This window comes from Aspergillus alliaceus, assembly GCF_009176365.1.
Source record: "Aspergillus alliaceus strain CBS 536.65 unplaced genomic scaffold BDW43scaffold_27, whole genome shotgun sequence".
NCBI lineage: Eukaryota > Fungi > Ascomycota > Eurotiomycetes > Eurotiales > Aspergillaceae > Aspergillus > Aspergillus alliaceus.
Window position 1 is genome coordinate 451971 of NW_022474710.1, and position 14888 is coordinate 466858.

Here is a 14888-nt window from a genome sequence, read left to right on the forward strand (position 1 = left end):
GAGTAGTCCGTGACTCTGAGGATGGATCTGGAAGATTATGATGCCGACCCATTTTCTAGTAAGGGCCTGTGGAGGTTGTCTAAGTTTACGCTCCAGTCCCTGCAACCGTTAGAACCATTACCTTGGAATGAAGAGTTACCTGGTGCGTGGCAATGCTGGGTGGCCTGTCCCCCAATTCTCAAATGCTGACTATCTGCTTTTACCAGATCTGACAGGGGGGATTTTCAAAATTCCTCTTGATTTGTTTAATGAAGATAATTCCAAAGTGCACCAGTTGAACTTCGAAACCGATGTATTCGACCGGGACTTGATACCCGAAACATCAACCTACGCGTCAAGCGAAACCCAAGCCGAATTAACTATTATTCACCCGGAAACAGAAGATGTAGTAGAGGATATTTGGATGCTGGATAGCTTAGACGACGAACCAGGCAACAAAGGATTGTTAAAGACGTGGGAAACCTACCAAAACCGATCGTACCGTGAGCCTGCCTCAGCGTACTTTAGTGAATCGGGGGCTAGAGGATTTGATGCAACGTTGGCGCATCAGGATTTGGTGAATAGGCCCGGGAACCCGAGCCGTGTGGCTCGAAATGATATCTTTTTCCAGTCCCTGTTTCGGCTTGGTCTCGGTTGGAGCTCTATGTTTTTCCGATACAATAGGGAACACCAGATGTTCGAGCGGGTATTCGATGATGTTCGCCTTTCCGGTGTTAGTGTTGCTGCACTCAAAGGTTTGACTGATGAGATGATCCGGTGTGGTACGAATATGCAGCGGGTGCGAAACTTCGTTGGCAAAGCCCCTTCTAAGTCCACTAAACTCTCCGCCATTTCGACTCTTTCAAGCGCTATGGCTGTCATCATTTATACTCTTGAGAAACAGCTTCTTAAATATTCTAAGAACATAGCGTCCCTTATTCAGATCAGTGCCTTGTTTCAGCGATGTGGTGAATTGGTTGGTTCCTTGGCAGACCTGGTTGAAGCTATTAAAGGTGTTGTGTCGGAAGCTCAGATATTCTCTATCGTTTTTGAAAAGGCAGCTCATTTTTCTCAAACCTTCGGCCAGATGGAGGATCTCTTCCGCGAAATTGTTATCCGGACAGTGATCCCATTTCTTGAGCACGTGGAGGCTTGGATTGGTCTCCGTTCAGAAGCCGAGATATTGAGGGAGCCGGCGACAAGTGGCAGAAGCTTCATGGCCCTAGAATTCTCTGAGGAGAACTCGAAGACCACATCATCACAAACAACGAGATTTGACTATAGATATAACTCTGCCGAGATGCCATCATTTATTCCCCAAGACCAGGCACAATTGATCTTCGAAAGCGGACGCAGCCTGCGCCTTCTTAAAAGATTCCACCCTCAGCATCCAATTGCAAGCAACAAAATTTGCAACGGAAGTATCCCGAGGCTTAGCTGTGCAAGCACATGGGCAGATATTGAAAGAATCCAGCAAAAAGCCCAGAAGTACGAAAATCAACTCCGTTCTGAGATCCTCAAGTATAATCGCGGCGATGCCTCTGCGAAGGAAAACATCAAACTTGGTTCTCAGGCGCCTGCCCAAGCTGGGGCTAGTGACACGCTTAAAGATACCTTCGACCTGTTTGACATTGACGACGCGAAATATATGACGGGGTTACTGGCAAACCAAACTTCTATGGAAAAGGATGAACTCTCCCGACTGCTCGACTCAAGAAATGATACATATCATGAAATGCCTGAGGATAGTAGGCATAATTTCGGCCCAGAATTGGCTTCTGCTCTCTACCTGTCTCTTGCACCACTCCTTTCTTCTCAGGCATTGTTAATCGATTTCTCTTGTCTTCATCTTCTGTTTAAAGAGCACAAGGTTCGGTACCACTTAAGCCTGCAGTGGCGGTTTCAGCTTCTTGGGGATGGTTTCTTCACCTCGCGTCTGTCACACGCGCTTTTTGATCCGGAAATGCAAAGTGGCGAGCGAAAACCTGGTGTTGTCCGTAGCAGTGTCCACACCGGCTTGCGTTTAGGAAGCCGCGACACATGGCCACCGGCAAGCTCGGAACTGCGATTGGTGCTCATTGGTCTTCTTAGTGAGTGTCATGGATTTGATGACCACTCAGAGAACTTGACAGGCGACGAGTCGCGCAAAGAGAGGGAGCTTCCCGGCGGTCTGAGTTTTTCTATCCGAGAGTTGACTGACGATGAGATCACTAAGTGCAAGGATCCTAATGCTATCGAGGCTTTGGACTTTCTTCGCCTCCAATATAAGCCTTCAAATGTCCTGGAAGCCATAATTACTCCACGGTCGCTTAACAAGTATGACCGCCTCTTCAAGCATCTGCTTCGACTCCTCCGAATGGTTTCGGTCGTCAAAGGCCTCATCCGTGATTCTACAGGGAGGGACTCCCTCTCCGGGGATCCTCGGAATGTGTACCAGAAATTTCGTATTGACTGCCAGCACTTTGTCCTCGCACTGAGTGACTACTGCTTTCACGTGGGTGTTGGGTCAACTTGGCAGCGGTTTCAAGATAGCCTATCTAAGATTGAATATTGCCTCGACCGCGGCGACATTGATGGTACGATAGAAGCGGCTCATTCTGTCCCTAGACTTAGAGATTATCATGAGGACATTCTAGACCAAATCCTTTTTGCGCTATTCCTCAGCAAACGACATGCGGACGCAGCAAAGTTAGTAGAAAGCATTTTTGATACGATATTGACATTTGCTCCGCTGTCGAGGATGGATGGAACGAGCGGCGTACGCTACGAAAGCGAGGCCATCGCCTATCAGCTGTATGCTAATTTCCGGAAGCAAACGTCCCTTTTTGTTGGGTATCTACGCAGTTTAGATGGCGTGAAGGCGGCTTCGAAGTCTTTCGGTAGGTCCGGCTCGACTTTCGCATCCAGAGAAGCACCTACAAGTATCTTTGAACACCTTCTGGCACGCTTGGATATGAAGAAGTATTACTGAAAACTGATTATTAGCTACTATTTTCAACTTATTGTCTCTTTTCTCCCACCATCTTTTACACAGGACGCCGAAAAACTATCACTTGTGTTGATACATTGTGAATCTTGGTATCTATTAACGTGACGATGTATCCTATTCCCAAATATAACCCCTGTATATATTCCCAACGCCGTCATGACACACGTCTTCCATTTCATCAGGTCATTCTCTATATATTTTGAACTTAGAAGAAGTGAAGGTCCGACTCTCTCCATCCTTGCATCAAGAGAGACTTCCGAGCGGATTCTTCCATGGCTGGCGGTCCACAAACAAGTACCATGCTCTCATCTTCAGGCCCTGCATATTCCTTGAGAAGATCTTCGGATATGCGTCCTCGGCGCCCAGTCCACGAGTCTGGTGCTTTCGACAGTGTGTGTATGATGTTACACCGTTTACTATCGAGCGCCATAAATCCATCGAGCTCGGCTCGGCAGAGGATATCCTCCTCTCGTCTATTTCCATTAAGAACAACACATAAAGTGGGATCTTTTCGGTCTTGGATCACGGCACGCAGAACCTGGAAAATCGGTGTAATCCCAGTTCCTCCACAAATCATTTTAAACGACCGAACATGGCGCTCCTTGCCACTTATGAGAACTCGTCCATTACCGAGATATTCAAATCTGCCTGTTGGACCCTTACACTCGACCACAGAGCCCAATGGCAGTCTGTCAAGGGCCATCGTCATCTTACCGCCTGCCGCGGCGTCAGTTGCGAAGTATATCTTGACCAGCAGATCCACGGTTCCTTTCTGGCTTGTTTCCGAGATTGGGGTGTACGAGCGAATGATGGGTTCTTTGCTGGACATTGTGTCAAGAGCCTTTATCATGAGATGCTGCCCGACTGGTAAACCCAATGTTTGATCGTCGTGTTCTAATCGGAAACTAAAAATCCGTGTATCCCATGATATATCCCTTTTCTCTTTCAGCGTTGCCTTTGTCCACAACCGTGATTGGAGAAAGACCGGGCGGACTTCGTCGGACAGAGATGATGTATCATCCTTGAGTGCCTTCAAACCTGCTTGGTCCATTGTTCCAATGTGGTAATCCGGCATCATCGCTTTTGCGGTCTCGCTATCTGTGGTTCAGTGTTAATCAAAAGGCATATTTACAGAGTGATCTGTTTCGAACTCACGAATCGCGAGGAAATCCTCAGAGACATCAAGGCCAACGGAGGAAATAATACTCTGTGCTCCACCAGGGTGGCCCTCAAGGAATGCAGTACCATCATACACTTCGCCATCCACAATGAACCATGGCTTTTTATCGCTGGCACTTTCCTTAAATTCTTGAAGACCGATCGTTCTGTCAAGCCCGTCTTTCTTCATATTGATCTCCTGCACGGGCACTGGCTCTGTCGGCTCCTCTCCTTCGTACCTTTCTCCCCAGTTACCGTTTGTCAGATCCCCTCCGTCCTTCTTAACGCGTTCCATCCAACCCGTGGGCATACTGGGATGGGTTGGGTGTTCGAATTTCAAGTTCCCGTTCTCCTTGGTGATTGTGACACGGAACCAAGGATTGTTCATCATTCCAAGAACGGACCAGTACATATCCCGTGGCTGAACGCTCAGTGATTCGTCCATGGCCCTTACAAGAATGGCATCGCTGCCCTCAAGCTCCGGGATGAGGATGCTGAGAGACCAGAAGCACCAGCAGAAGCAAGTCTCGCGCCAATACATATCCACTTTCCCTCCGAAAAGCTCGCCTTCGAAATCACGATACTTGTCTTCAGCACATTCGATATCCGCCAATCTCCAAGCTGGGTATTCGTTAGCTATGATACGTGTCCTTACACATTGAGCGCACTAGGATCCCTACATTTGCCTTTGTCTAGGGATATTTCCACCCTGGTAACTCTGCGACCCCCTCCCGCGTACGCATATCCCTTGACAGTATATGACGGCCCCGCTGAAGAGAGATCTAGGACCTCGTTGTTCTCAGGATATACAACAGAAGAATTTGTGTTTAGGTCATAGATCGCGTATCGGTCGTCGCGCCACCAATTTGGGTTGCTTGAAGCCATCTCGGGTGAGACCATTGTTCTAGGGTAGACAGTTAGACAGGCGGTTGGCAGATAAGGCATGGTGCACCCTTGGACGTACGGTAAGACGCGGTTGTCATAAATATGATACCAGTTATCGCTCGGTACATCGGTCAAGATCAGCCTCTTCAGCCACTTCACGCTCCGGCCTCCTATTTGACCAGGCACGACGGCCCTCAACGGGCGACCATGGTCTGGACGGAGGGATTCCCCATTCATTTTGTGGGCAAGCATGATTCCCCTATTGGGATCCAGGGCCCAATTTAGTTTGATAGATGTTCCGTAGTGGCCGTTCGGCTGCAGCAAACCTTAGCAATCAGGGGATCATGAGTTAAAAATGTGCAGCGTACCAACTTATCCGCTCCTTCCATACAGACGTACTTCGCTCTACGCAGGGGTTTCGCGCTGCGCAGAACATCTGACATCAACGGGCCCGTGAAGAGGGCGGTCGACAATCCAGCCGATCCCCAAGAGAAGCCCTTGGTTTTTCGCACAATATTTTGTTCTTTGCGTCGATTTCCCGCACATACAAGGGTGATCGGCGCCGTTATTTGATCATACTGCTGCAATATTTCTCGGAAGTTCAGGACCAAAGGGTTTTCAACCAGCCTATGCTTTGATTAGCAGGGTCTGCGCGTATGATTCCGTGCAATTACTAACCCTTCAATACTGATTTCCCAGTTAGGAATGTCCTCATCTTTAACATGCGGTACTGGACCGTGATTCCGGACATAGAAAAGCTCCGGCGAGGTTAAGAATCCTGTTCAGCATGTGAGAACTGAATGGCTGAATGGCTTGACGGTCCGCATGGCAACCCCATGTAAACGAGGAAAAGGAGGCAAAAACGCCATAGCCCATACCTTCTTTATACAGATCTGTAAGAGGTGGCTCGACATTAAACGGATGAACGCCCGTTAATCTGATGAGCCGAGGGTCACGAGGAACATGGCTGTCTGGGGTTCCTTTATCTACGCTCAGCACCTCCGTCGGCCGCTTCGGTGGTGGTGGCGGCAAAGGAATATCGGCCAGGCCTTTCGTTGGGACCTCTTCGCTCTCGATTCTAATGTGACTCGTCTTCAGGAGCAGATCATTTGGGGCGCGCGCCTCCGTCTGAACCTCCGTGATAGTTGCCATAATACTGGGAGGGAAGGGCAGTGGATAATGAGTCTACGAGGGGGAGAGAGCATAGAATGAACAAGGGTAGATAGAGTATTTTGAATAAGTCACACAATCTGTCCGTGTATACACTCCAATCAAGGGAGAAGTTTACCGTAGTAAAAGGCTTTTGACTATCGTATGATGGCAATGGTATGTATTACCCACTCGTGAGCAGTGGTGGGCAATCCATATTAGGTCACGGGCATGACTCCTTGATACCGCATAACGCCTCGGAGAAAGATCAGATCATAAACAAGCAAGGTTCTTATCCACCATCGATTTCCGCGGAGTCTCGAACTCAGCCAGATTATGTGAGAGGGTGGGACGCCTCGAAATTAGGGCAAGGCAGGGCCGTGTCCCACCGCACCCTATCTAAGCATGGAGGCAAATAAATCGCACCGACCCATGGAAGTGGGTCGGTCCATCTGCCCGTTCGATCTTGCAGAAGTTCCTTCCCGTCATAGTAGTAGTCGGTACTTGAAAGAAACGGGTAGGAGTAGCTTTCGTTGAAGCCAATTTTGCATGTCCCAATCAAAAGTGATGTTCCTTATCGTCCGAAGGAGTATGGGTGGACTCGCTGCTGTCAAGGCCGGAATTAGAAGGGGGGGGGGATTTTCGGTTAGAGATATCATATTGTTCAGATATGATTGGTACTCGAAATATCTCAGTTGGGGTAAATGTTGCTCCATTGAGTCCTCGTTGCCAATTTAAGCCCATGTTTGGGGAACCGAAACATGTATCAACAACCGCCCGTCAGGCATATAGTATTAGAAGACAGCCCGCGGCGACTTGCGCTCCCTTCCTACGTTGGTAGAACCTCGTGCGGAAACGTCGGCATCCACCTGTCCAACATTGCGTTGACGAATGGGTGGTGAAACCTGAGGCAACAAGGGGGCGCGATTTACCAGACATTGAACATACCACATTACCAATCTCACTTAGTGAGTTTTCGTATATGATACTGTACAGATGGGGGTTGCTATGAGTGAAACATGGAATCTGTAATAGTAAATTTCGCCATGGGTAATACTACTACTAACACCTATACCTATCTAGTGGAGGATTTCCTATAGGATACTTTGCTATACGGGGAGGTAAATGTTGATAGATACTCAGATAGGCAGTAAACAAAGCCAAGTTTAAGCTTTTTGATCGAAGCACCAGTAAAGTCACACCGATAAGCCTGATAAAGGGCGATCGTGACTAACCATTTCCAGCATCTCCGCGGAGGAAACCCTGAGAGTCAATCTTGTGGTCATCGATCGTCCTTATCAATCCCTTATGCTCAATTGCCGATAAACTCCGTGCCGCATCCGCTTATCCACCGGGCCATTGAACGCGGAGCTGCGAAATCGCTGTTTACTATTCAACATGGGGTGATTCGACATCTCGCCACGGTCTCATGGTGCCACGGAGATGCGAGACCCGATCTGGGCTCTTGGCTCTAGAAGCGGTGGTGTTTTCGTTTTTGGGGAGCAGATCGTGGAAAGCGTAATAGATAAATAGGAAAAGGTCGCCAACACCGTGCGCGGCGCATTGGAATCCCTCTCATCACAGCGTGGTTCACCCTCCTCCCTCCGGACACAATGCCCCTCCTAGAAGCGCCCAGGAATGGGGGCGCAGTAAACAACGGCGTCCTCAGCAGGGCTTCACCTTCACATTCCCATGCTCGGAGCTTTGGTGTCGTCGACACAGAAAGTTCCCGCAATGACCCAAACAGACGCCAAAGGATTGTGGTGGTGGGACTGGGAATGGTGGCTATTTCATTCCTGTAGGTTTCCCGGGGCAGAGTGGAAGCGACGCTTAAAGATGCAATCCTGATTTCTAACGATGCATCCAACATCTCTGTAGTGAGAAATTGGTCAAACAAGATTCGGAGAGAAGACAATATGACATCGTTGTTATCGGCGAAGAGCCTCACGTTGCGTATAACCGAGTCGGCCTTTCCTCGTTCTTCGAGCATCGCAATATCGAGGACTTGTACCTCAATCCGAAAGAATGGGTGGGTATCTCCCAGTCGCCTCACGGGGCTTTGCATAGGTCTTCCTTTGTCTGACGTCGGTGTTTTGAACCCATTAGTACGGATCGTTCAAAGATCGATCGTTCGATTATCATCTCAACACCAGAGTAACCGATATATTCCCCGACCGAAAAACGGTAAAGACGTCGACAGGTGACATGATTGCTTACGATCTCCTTGTCCTCGCGACCGGCTCTGATGCGGTACTTCCTACACACACTCCCGGCTATGATGCCAAAGGGGTCTTTGTCTACCGAACAATATCCGACCTGGAGCGACTTATCGAGTTTGCCTCGAAGCACAAGGGCGAGACGGCAACTACTGTTGGGGGTGGTTTGCTGGGCCTTGAAGCCGCCAAAGCAATGACAGATTTAGAAGATTTCGGCAAGGTCACGCTCATTGATCGCAACAAGTGGGTGCTGGCAAGACAGCTCGATGGCGACGCCGGGACCCTAGTGACGCGGAAAATCCGAGAACTGGGGTTGGACGTGATGCATCAGAAACGAGTAGCAAAGATCAAGACAGACGATGACAACAGTGTTACGGGCATCGTTTTCGAGGACGGTGAAGAAGTTGATTGTTGCTGCGTCTGTTTTGCTGTACGCTGTCTAGTCACCCCTCAAAATACTATCAAGCTGCTGACGTAGGTACAGATTGGAGTACGCCCTAGAGATGAACTGGGGGCCTCTGCTGGTATTCAGTGTGCTTCACGGGGTGGCTTTGTTATCAAGGAAAGGTAAGGTGTCTTTGCAGCTCGAACAATTTTCGTGATCTAATGTATCCTCTAGCTTGCAAACTTCGATTCCCGATATTTACGCTATCGGAGAATGCGCAAGCTGGGAAAACCAGACATTTGGAATTATTGCGCCTGGCATTGAAATGGCCGACGTACTGTCTTTCAATCTGACGAACCCCGATAAGGAACCCAAGAGCTTCAAGAGACCAGACTTAAGCACCAAGTTGAAGCTTTTAGGAGTTGACGTTGCTAGTTTTGGTGACTTCTTTGCGGACCGGGATGGACCCAAGTTCCTGCCAGGTCGCCGGCCATCAGTCGCAACTGTTCCGCGGGCCAAAGACACAATTGAAAAGGAGCCACCGGTGAAGGCTCTTACTTACAAAGATCCCTTTGGCGGTGTCTATAAGAAGTATTTATTCACCATGGATGGGAAATACTTACTTGGAGGAATGATGATCGGCGACACGAAGGACTATATTAAATTGAACCAAATGGTGAAGAGCCAGAAGGAGCTTGAAGTGCCCCCGAGTCAGTTCATCTTGGGGGCCCAAAATGGCGGAGAAGAAAATGGCGATGACTTGTGAGCACTGTTCCCGATGACTAGGGTTCTCGGATCTAACTATTCGTGGACAGGGCCGACGATACTCAGGTTTGCTCGTGTCACAACGTTACAAAGGGTGATATCATCGAGAGCGTTCAGACTGGTACATGCAAGTCTATCGGCGAGGTTAAGTCGTGCACCAAAGCAGGCACTGGATGTGGTGGCTGTATGCCATTGGTGCAATCTATTTTCAACAAGGCAATGCTCGACATGGGCCAGGAAGTTTCGAACAACTGTAAGTGACTTTCTCCGTGGCTATGACATGGCTCTAACCTGAATACAGTATGCGTTCATATTCCTTACTCACGGGCCGACCTTTATAATATCGTCGCTATCAAACAACTGAGAACATTCGAGGGCATAATGAAGGCGGTTGGGAGAAAGCCCGATTCTCTTGGGTGCGAATTGTGCAAGCCTGCTATCGCTTCGATTCTATCGAGTTTGTTCAACGGGCACATTATGGACCACGAATACCATGAGTTACAGGAAACGAACGATAGATTCCTTGCAAACATCCAAAGAAACGGAACTTTCTCCGTGGTTCCTCGAGTTCCCGGCGGTGAAATCACAGCAGATAAATTGATTACAATCGGTCAAGTGGCTAAGAAATATAACCTCTACTGCAAGATCACGGGTGGTCAACGAATCGACATGTTTGGAGCCAAGAAACAAGATTTGCTCGATATCTGGACGGAACTGATCAATGCCGGCATGGAAAGCGGCCACGCTTATGCCAAATCACTCCGAACAATTAAGGTATGTGAAACATTATTTGATTTGTGCCCATATGGAACTAACCGTCTCCTATAGAGCTGCGTTGGCACTACCTGGTGTCGCTTCGGTGTTGGGGACAGCGTTGGAATGGCCATTAGACTTGAGGAGCGCTACAAAAGTGTTCGGTCTCCACACAAGCTCAAGGGTGCCGTGTCCGGTTGCGTGAGAGAATGCGCCGAGGCACAAAACAAAGAGTATGTTTACTTCTTCTGATGACTTGCTACCTAGAAGCTGACATTCCCTAGCTTTGGCTTGATATCTACCGAAAAAGGATTCAATATTTTTGTAGGCGGCAATGGAGGTGCGAAACCTCGGCATTCGGAATTACTGGCGAAAGACGTGCCACCCGATATGGTGATTCCCATTATTGATCGATATCTTATTTTCTACATTCGAACGGCGGATAAGCTACAACGAACGGCGCGGTGGATTGAGAACCTTCCTGGTGGTATTGACTACCTCAGAGAAGTCGTCATTGACGACAAACTAGGGATCTGCGCTGAGATGGAGCAGCAAATGCAGGAGCTGGTTGACAGTTATTTTTGCGAGTGGACGGAAACAATCCGCAACCCAAAGAGACGCAAGTACTTCCAGCAATTTGCCAACACCGATGAGACGGTCGAGGCCATGGAGCTTGTGAAAGAACGTGACCAAGAGCGGCCTACCTACTGGCCAAGCGAGGGCGCAAAGCAGGACTTCCAGGGACATCGGTGGTCTAGTCTCTCGTGGCAGCCCATGATCAAATCTGATCACTTCTCCGATGGCCCTCCTGCGATCTCTTCGGCCAATGTCAAACGAGGCGATACTCAGTTGGCTATCTTCAAGGTCAAGGGCAAGTACTACGCAACGCAGCAGATGTGCCCTCACAAGCGTGCGTTTGTCCTATCTGATGGCCTGATTGGCGACGATGACGCAGGAAAATATTGGGTGTCTTGTCCATACCACAAGCGTAACTTTGAACTCAATGGCGAGCAAGCCGGGCGATGTTCGAATGATGAGGCCATGAATATCGCGACGTTCCCGGTTGAGGAGCGGGAAGACGGTTGGATTTACATGAAGTTGCCTCCAGTTGAGGAGCTGGACTCCGTGCTGGGGACTGAGCGGTGGAAAGTAAAGAAAGGAGAAGCACCCGATCCATTCCAGAAGTGTGACAAGAAGTATAAGGGGATGAAAGGCAAGAAGGCGGGTGAGAAAGCTAGCCCGGGGAAACAATCCAAGACGATTGACTGGTAATGAAAACCGACATGATATGCTTTGATTTGATGTTTGTATCTTGCTGGCGGGGTGTCATGACTGTCCATTTCTCTCTTCTACTGTATATAGACCTGATTTGTTGTAGCTAATCGGTAAATCCGCGCACCGTGGCTTGCCAATTCCTTGATTAAACCTGCCCTTAGACAAGTCGTACTACATCTGACGTTGGTAATCCGGAAATGCGCGATTCGACACTCATCTAATCCAGCTAAGACCAAATAGGTCGAGATGTGCCAAGCTGAGCCTCCTGGTACTTGGAAAGGTAGTACGTAGGAAGGACTACTCCCGCCAGGGTAGTCCAGGGTAGTCCAGGGTAGTCCTTAGCCAAGAAACGGAGCGCAAGAAGGGCAGGTAACGTCACGTTATCCGTCCCAACCCTGAGACTACCCAATCCCATTCAAAGGAATTCCTTCTCGATGCTTATCTCCCAAGACTGAGATAGCGGTGGGCCCTCCATCCCAGATAAGTTCCCATTATCTATGCTCAGGATACTATCTCAGGGCCATAGTCGATCCTTCACAGCCCCCATCGGATGCTTTAAGAAGTGGGCTCTGCCCCTGACATTTCCGCGGAGCTCATATCGAATATGTCCTGGTATTGCCGTCCTCTTCGCTGCCTTTTGGCCCGGGAGTATTAGGGAGGCGAATGTTGGCCCGAAGCTTAAAGTGGCTCTGAAGTCAAGTTCCAGTGTCCGCCGGTATCCAATGAGAAGCGCTCCGTTTATCAATTGAAAGAGAGACCTCGATGATGTCGATCTTTGTCCGTGTTCCCTCGCCTTCTGGGCCCATGGCCTGCATCAGTGAGTGATGCAGGACACTCGAATACCGAAGGCCGCGGAGTTGTTGTAGGAAAAGGGAGGGCTTATCAGCCTGATGCTGTTAGTCAAGGGTTGAGTACCGGCAGATATCCCCTGGATGGCCTTATCTGCGTTGATAGAACCCAGCCTCTCGATTAGCCACGCTCTTTAGGTTAGCAAGAGAGCTATGAAGCTCTCTTGCACAACCATCTGTGCCCTCACCCACACTAGGGCCCTTGGAATAGGCGTGTGGATCGCCTAATCAAACTTCGTGGGCATACTTGCTTTTGATACTCCGCAATCTCCTATCTATTAATTTCATAATTAATGGCCAAGAGGTGTCATACTGCACCCACCCATCCTCAATCTAGCATTGTCGGTGGCATGGCATCCTGCAGAGTCTATGCCAGATATTTTTGCTCATCCTGGATAGACAAAACGCTAAATTCTGTATCACATTTCTTCACTGTTTCTGTGCTTTCCGTCATTATCGTAGCTCGGAATCTATATATAACCTCTTCTTCTCTGTTGACGCCCTTTCCAAACTACACCCTGCTTTGTTGAACACACCCTGGTGGTGACTTTGATATCCTCCATTCATATTTTTCAGTTTGCAATACACTGGGGCCGGCTACTTTGGGGATGGAAACGATTAAACTACTCTTCCTCTCTCCAGAGGTCAACCCGAGTAACCGAAAGGCAAGATCCATCCCGATCCTCAATCCATTCGACAAGTATGGCCGGGTCTACTTCTTTTCATGGCTGGGATTCATGGTTGCATTCCTATCATGGTATGCATTTCCGCCTCTGGTAAGCCTCCGTCTACGTCTGCCCTCCGGGAGTGAGGAAGAAGAGACACTGATGGTCTGTAGATGACGGTCACGATCCGAAAGGATTTGAAGATGACGCAGGCCGAAGTGGCCAATTCGAACATTGTTGCTCTTCTAGCGACGTAAGACACCCTTACTTTTCTCTCCAAAGCACCAGCTGACCTGCTCAGATTGCTTGTCCGATTCGTCGCAGGGCCGCTCTGCGACCGTTTTGGTCCTCGTCTGGTATTTATTGGCCTGCTACTGTGCGGTTCTATCCCAACCGTGATGGCCGGGCTTGTCACCAATGCCCAGGGCCTGATCGCCCTGCGGTTCTTTGTCGGCATCCTGGGAGGCACCTTTGTTCCTTGCCAGGTCTGGTGTACGGGATTCTTCGATAAGAAGATTGTCGGAACCGCCAACTCCCTGGCTGCAGGATGGGGAAATGCTGGAGGCGGCATCACGTAGTATGTCCTTTGCCTGCACAGCAGGGCCACAAACAACCCGCTAACAGCTTTCTCGCGCACTAGCTTCGTCATGCCCGCGATATTCGACTCACTTGTCCACAGCCAAGGCCTCTCAGCCCATAAAGCCTGGCGAGTAGCCTATGTCGTACCCTTCATCATCATCGTCGTTATATCTTTAGCAATGCTCTTCACCTGTGAAGACACCCCAACCGGCAAATGGTCCGAACGCCACCTCTGGGCCGAAGAGAACAACCGATTCGACGACAAGGTCGTGGACATCAGCTCCGGGACCTCCTCCAGCCGCCCGTCTGGCCCCCCCTCAACGACCAACATCGTGGCTGACATCGAAAAGAAAGGGGCCCCCTCGCCACCGGAGTCTATAGCCCCAATTCCAGGCCAACTCGAATCTCTCCGCAGTGATACCGTCGTGGCCCCCACGTTCAAAGAAGCCATGAACGTCCTCCTCAGCCTCTCCACCGCAGCCGTCGCAATCCCCTACGCCTGCTCCTTCGGAGCCGAGCTCGCCATCAACTCCATCCTCGGCGAGTTCTACGCCGAGAACTTCCCCTACATGAACCAAACCCAGACAGGGCAGTGGGCTGCCATGTTCGGTCTCCTAAACGTCGTCTGCCGTCCCGCCGGCGGCTTCATCGCCGACATCCTATACCAGCATACACAGTCCGTATGGTCGAAGAAGATCTTCCTGTCTTTCCTAGGAGTCACAATGGGCGCCTTTCAGATCGCGATTGGATTCGCCGATCCCAAAAGCGAAGCCACCATGTTCGGGCTCACGGCCGGGTTAGGTTTCTTTCTAGAAGCATGCAACGGCGCCAATTTCGCCGTCGTGCCGCACGTGCACCCTTTTGCAAACGGTATACTTAATACTTCCCCTCCCTAGCCCTATAGACCCGAACTCAGGCTAACAATGAACTGAACAGGCATCGTTTCCGGCGCCGTAGGCGGAATGGGTAATCTGGGCGGCATCATCTTCGCAATTATATTCCGATACAATGGCGCTCAGTATGCGCGCTCGCTATGGATTATCGGCATCATTGCCATTGCGGCCAATCTGGCCGTTGCTTGGATTCGGCCGGTGCCGAGGAACCAGATGGGTTGAGTGTTTTTTTTTTCCCCTGTCTGTGTTAGTTTTTAGATATGATTTAATGATGAGCGCTATGGGTTAATAATTTCTTCTCAATATCTTGTTGTATCTTCCTCGATAGTATCTATATAAAATTTCTAGA

General features: G+C 49.5%; 4 protein-coding genes across 4 annotated transcripts; 3 read left to right on the top strand and 1 right to left on the bottom strand.

The window, feature by feature from the left end:
• Positions 1 to 21: 21 nt before the first annotated feature.
• On the top strand, positions 22 to 2950 carry BDW43DRAFT_312034 (tubulin gamma complex associated family protein; the record flags this gene model as incomplete). The annotated part of the gene is made up of 2 exons (XM_032047285.1): positions 22 to 142; positions 207 to 2950. 2 exons carry the CDS (start codon positions 22 to 24, stop codon positions 2948 to 2950), a joined length of 2865 nt encoding a protein of 954 aa, XP_031899488.1.
• Positions 2951 to 3173: 223 nt separating this feature from the next.
• On the bottom strand, positions 3174 to 6163 carry niaD (nitrate reductase NiaD; the record flags this gene model as incomplete). The annotated part of the gene is made up of 7 exons (XM_032047286.1): positions 3174 to 4066; positions 4124 to 4747; positions 4807 to 5030; positions 5091 to 5326; positions 5380 to 5638; positions 5690 to 5789; positions 5890 to 6163. The coding sequence occupies 7 exons, from the start codon at positions 6161 to 6163 to the stop codon at positions 3174 to 3176; spliced, it is 2610 nt and encodes an 869-aa protein (XP_031899489.1).
• Positions 6164 to 7773: 1610 nt separating this feature from the next.
• niiA (nitrite reductase niiA) lies at positions 7774 to 11709 on the top strand (the record flags this gene model as incomplete). The annotated part of the gene is made up of 9 exons (XM_032049026.1): positions 7774 to 7958; positions 8039 to 8189; positions 8267 to 8806; positions 8861 to 8943; positions 8996 to 9523; positions 9577 to 9779; positions 9828 to 10300; positions 10355 to 10512; positions 10564 to 11709. The coding sequence occupies 9 exons, from the start codon at positions 7774 to 7776 to the stop codon at positions 11549 to 11551; spliced, it is 3309 nt and encodes a 1102-aa protein (XP_031899490.1). The 3' UTR covers positions 11552 to 11709.
• Positions 11710 to 12657: 948 nt separating this feature from the next.
• On the top strand, positions 12658 to 14793 carry BDW43DRAFT_107837 (MFS transporter). The gene is made up of 5 exons (XM_032037856.1): positions 12658 to 13178; positions 13241 to 13320; positions 13369 to 13644; positions 13708 to 14516; positions 14583 to 14793. Exons 1-5 carry the CDS (start codon positions 13011 to 13013, stop codon positions 14759 to 14761), a joined length of 1512 nt encoding a protein of 503 aa, XP_031899491.1. The 5' UTR covers positions 12658 to 13010; the 3' UTR covers positions 14762 to 14793.
• The last annotated feature ends 95 nt before the right edge of the window (positions 14794 to 14888 follow it).

Bases quoted from the DNA above. Each gene is read 5' to 3' on its own strand.
- BDW43DRAFT_107837 (XM_032037856.1), top strand. From the start codon at position 13,011: ATGGAAACGATTAAACTACTCTTCCTCTCTCCAGAGGTCAACCCGAGT. The intron at 13,179-13,240 runs GTAAGCCTCCGT...GATGGTCTGTAG, and splicing joins GGTATGCATTTCCGCCTCTG to ATGACGGTCACGATCCGAAA. The intron at 13,321-13,368 runs GTAAGACACCCT...TGACCTGCTCAG, and splicing joins ATTGTTGCTCTTCTAGCGAC to ATTGCTTGTCCGATTCGTCG.